The 1,539-nt window shown below is 59.2% G+C and overlaps 1 protein-coding gene across 1 annotated transcript in view; it reads left to right on the forward strand.

The window, feature by feature from the left end:
- The window catches only part of FGD2 (FYVE, RhoGEF and PH domain containing 2), a 10,313-nt gene that overhangs the window by 5,741 nt on the left and 3,033 nt on the right, over positions 1–1,539 (forward strand). The window contains exons 8-11 of the mRNA XM_035893727.1: positions 264–410; positions 822–914; positions 1,240–1,319; positions 1,399–1,429. Of these exons, the coding sequence (XP_035749620.1) occupies positions 264–410; positions 822–914; positions 1,240–1,319; positions 1,399–1,429 (351 nt within the window). The remainder of the gene's footprint in view (positions 1–263; positions 411–821; positions 915–1,239; positions 1,320–1,398; positions 1,430–1,539) is intronic.

Consider the following 1,539-nt stretch of genomic DNA (forward strand, 5'->3'; position numbering starts at 1 on the left):
AGCAGAGGAGGGTAGACCCTGCTCTTGATGCCTGTTCCTGTCACCCTGAGCCTGGGGGAGTCATGTCTGCAACATCAGCGTGATGTGGCCGGCTGTTTCGAGGCTGAGAGCTCCTCTCAAAGATCAGTCTGGGATTAGAGAGCTGTGCTACCTCTCCTGGTACTCAGCAGCTGGCATGGGAGGTGGAGATGGAGGGGACCAAGGGGTGACAAGGTTGTGGCTGCTGAGCTCCTCGCAGAAGCAGATCCCTCTGCCTCCTTCAGGAACGGCTGCAGAACCTCTGGGCAGTCTATCAGCGGCTGGGCCTCGAGGACGACATTGTGGATCCCTCCAACGAGCTGATCAAGGAGGGGCCGATCCAAAAAATCTCCACCCGCAACAACAGCACATCGGAGAAGTACCTGTTCCTGGTGGGAGCTGGGATGCCCAAGGGAAGGGGCAGGGAGCAGATAGGATAGGAATGGGGAGAGGGGCAGCACAGCCTGGCTGGGGTGTCGTGGGGTCATCTCTACACAGAGGGGATGAATTCAGAGCTGGGGGGTTTGAGCCCCCCAGTGCAGGGCACCTTGTATAGGACGTGGTTGGGAATCTGCTCATCCCCTGGGCACAGGAGCCCTTGGGGGATGTCACGCTCCCAGAGCGCTTCACCTTTGCAGGGTAGGAGAGGGCTGGGGCAGAAGCAGTCACTTTAGGGTGGATTCTTACCAAGGAGCAGCTCAGCCCCAGGGGGGCAAAGGATCCTAGATCACAGGGAAGCCCCCAACTCTGAGCAGGCAGCTGCTGGGCACCAACCAACCCTCTCCTCTTCCCCCCCTCCCCAGTTCAACAACATGTTGCTCTACTGCGTGCCCAAGGTCATCCAGGTGGGCGCTGAGTTCCAGGTCCACCTCCGCATTGATGTGGATGGCATGAAGGTCAGACAGGCACCTTGCCTTTGTGCTTCCCCCAGACCCTGGCTTCCCTAAAATGCACCCCATTCGGGGGTGTAAAGTGGCTGCTGGCCCACACCTCCTCGGAAAGGAGGGAAGAGCTGGAGCCAGGGGTGGCTTTGTGGGTGAGGAGGCCTGGTTGAGAGGCTCTGATCCTATGAAATTGCAGTGCAACCTCATGCACACTGGATTTGAGGGGCCGAAGGGCTTGTGCCTGAGGGAAATCCCTGTCCTTCACATCATGGAGGAAGGTCCCTGTGTGCTGGGTGTGGGTTCAGCTGCTCCACATCCTTTCTTTGGTCTCTCTCAGGTGAGGGTGCTGAACGACACGCAGTTCCCTCACACCTTCCTGGTCTCGGGAAAGCAGCGGACACTGGAGCTGCAAGCCAGGTAAGGGGAAGGGCGACAGTCCTGCCAACCCTCTCGAGGAGGAGGGATGCCAGCTCATTCATCTCCCATTTTGTACCAGGTCTGAGGAGGACATGAACGCCTGGATCAAGGTACCCCTGAGTGCTGGGAGAGGTGGCATGTCTCACTCACCCCAGTTTGGATGCCTGAGCCCCAAACTGGGCTGATCTTCCACTGCCTGTGGCAGGGGGGGGGCCCCCCC

The sequence above is a fragment of the Egretta garzetta genome, unplaced genomic scaffold (genome assembly GCF_000687185.1).
Source record: "Egretta garzetta isolate BGI_Z169 unplaced genomic scaffold, ASM68718v1 scaffold105, whole genome shotgun sequence".
Taxonomy (NCBI): domain Eukaryota; kingdom Metazoa; phylum Chordata; class Aves; order Pelecaniformes; family Ardeidae; genus Egretta; species Egretta garzetta.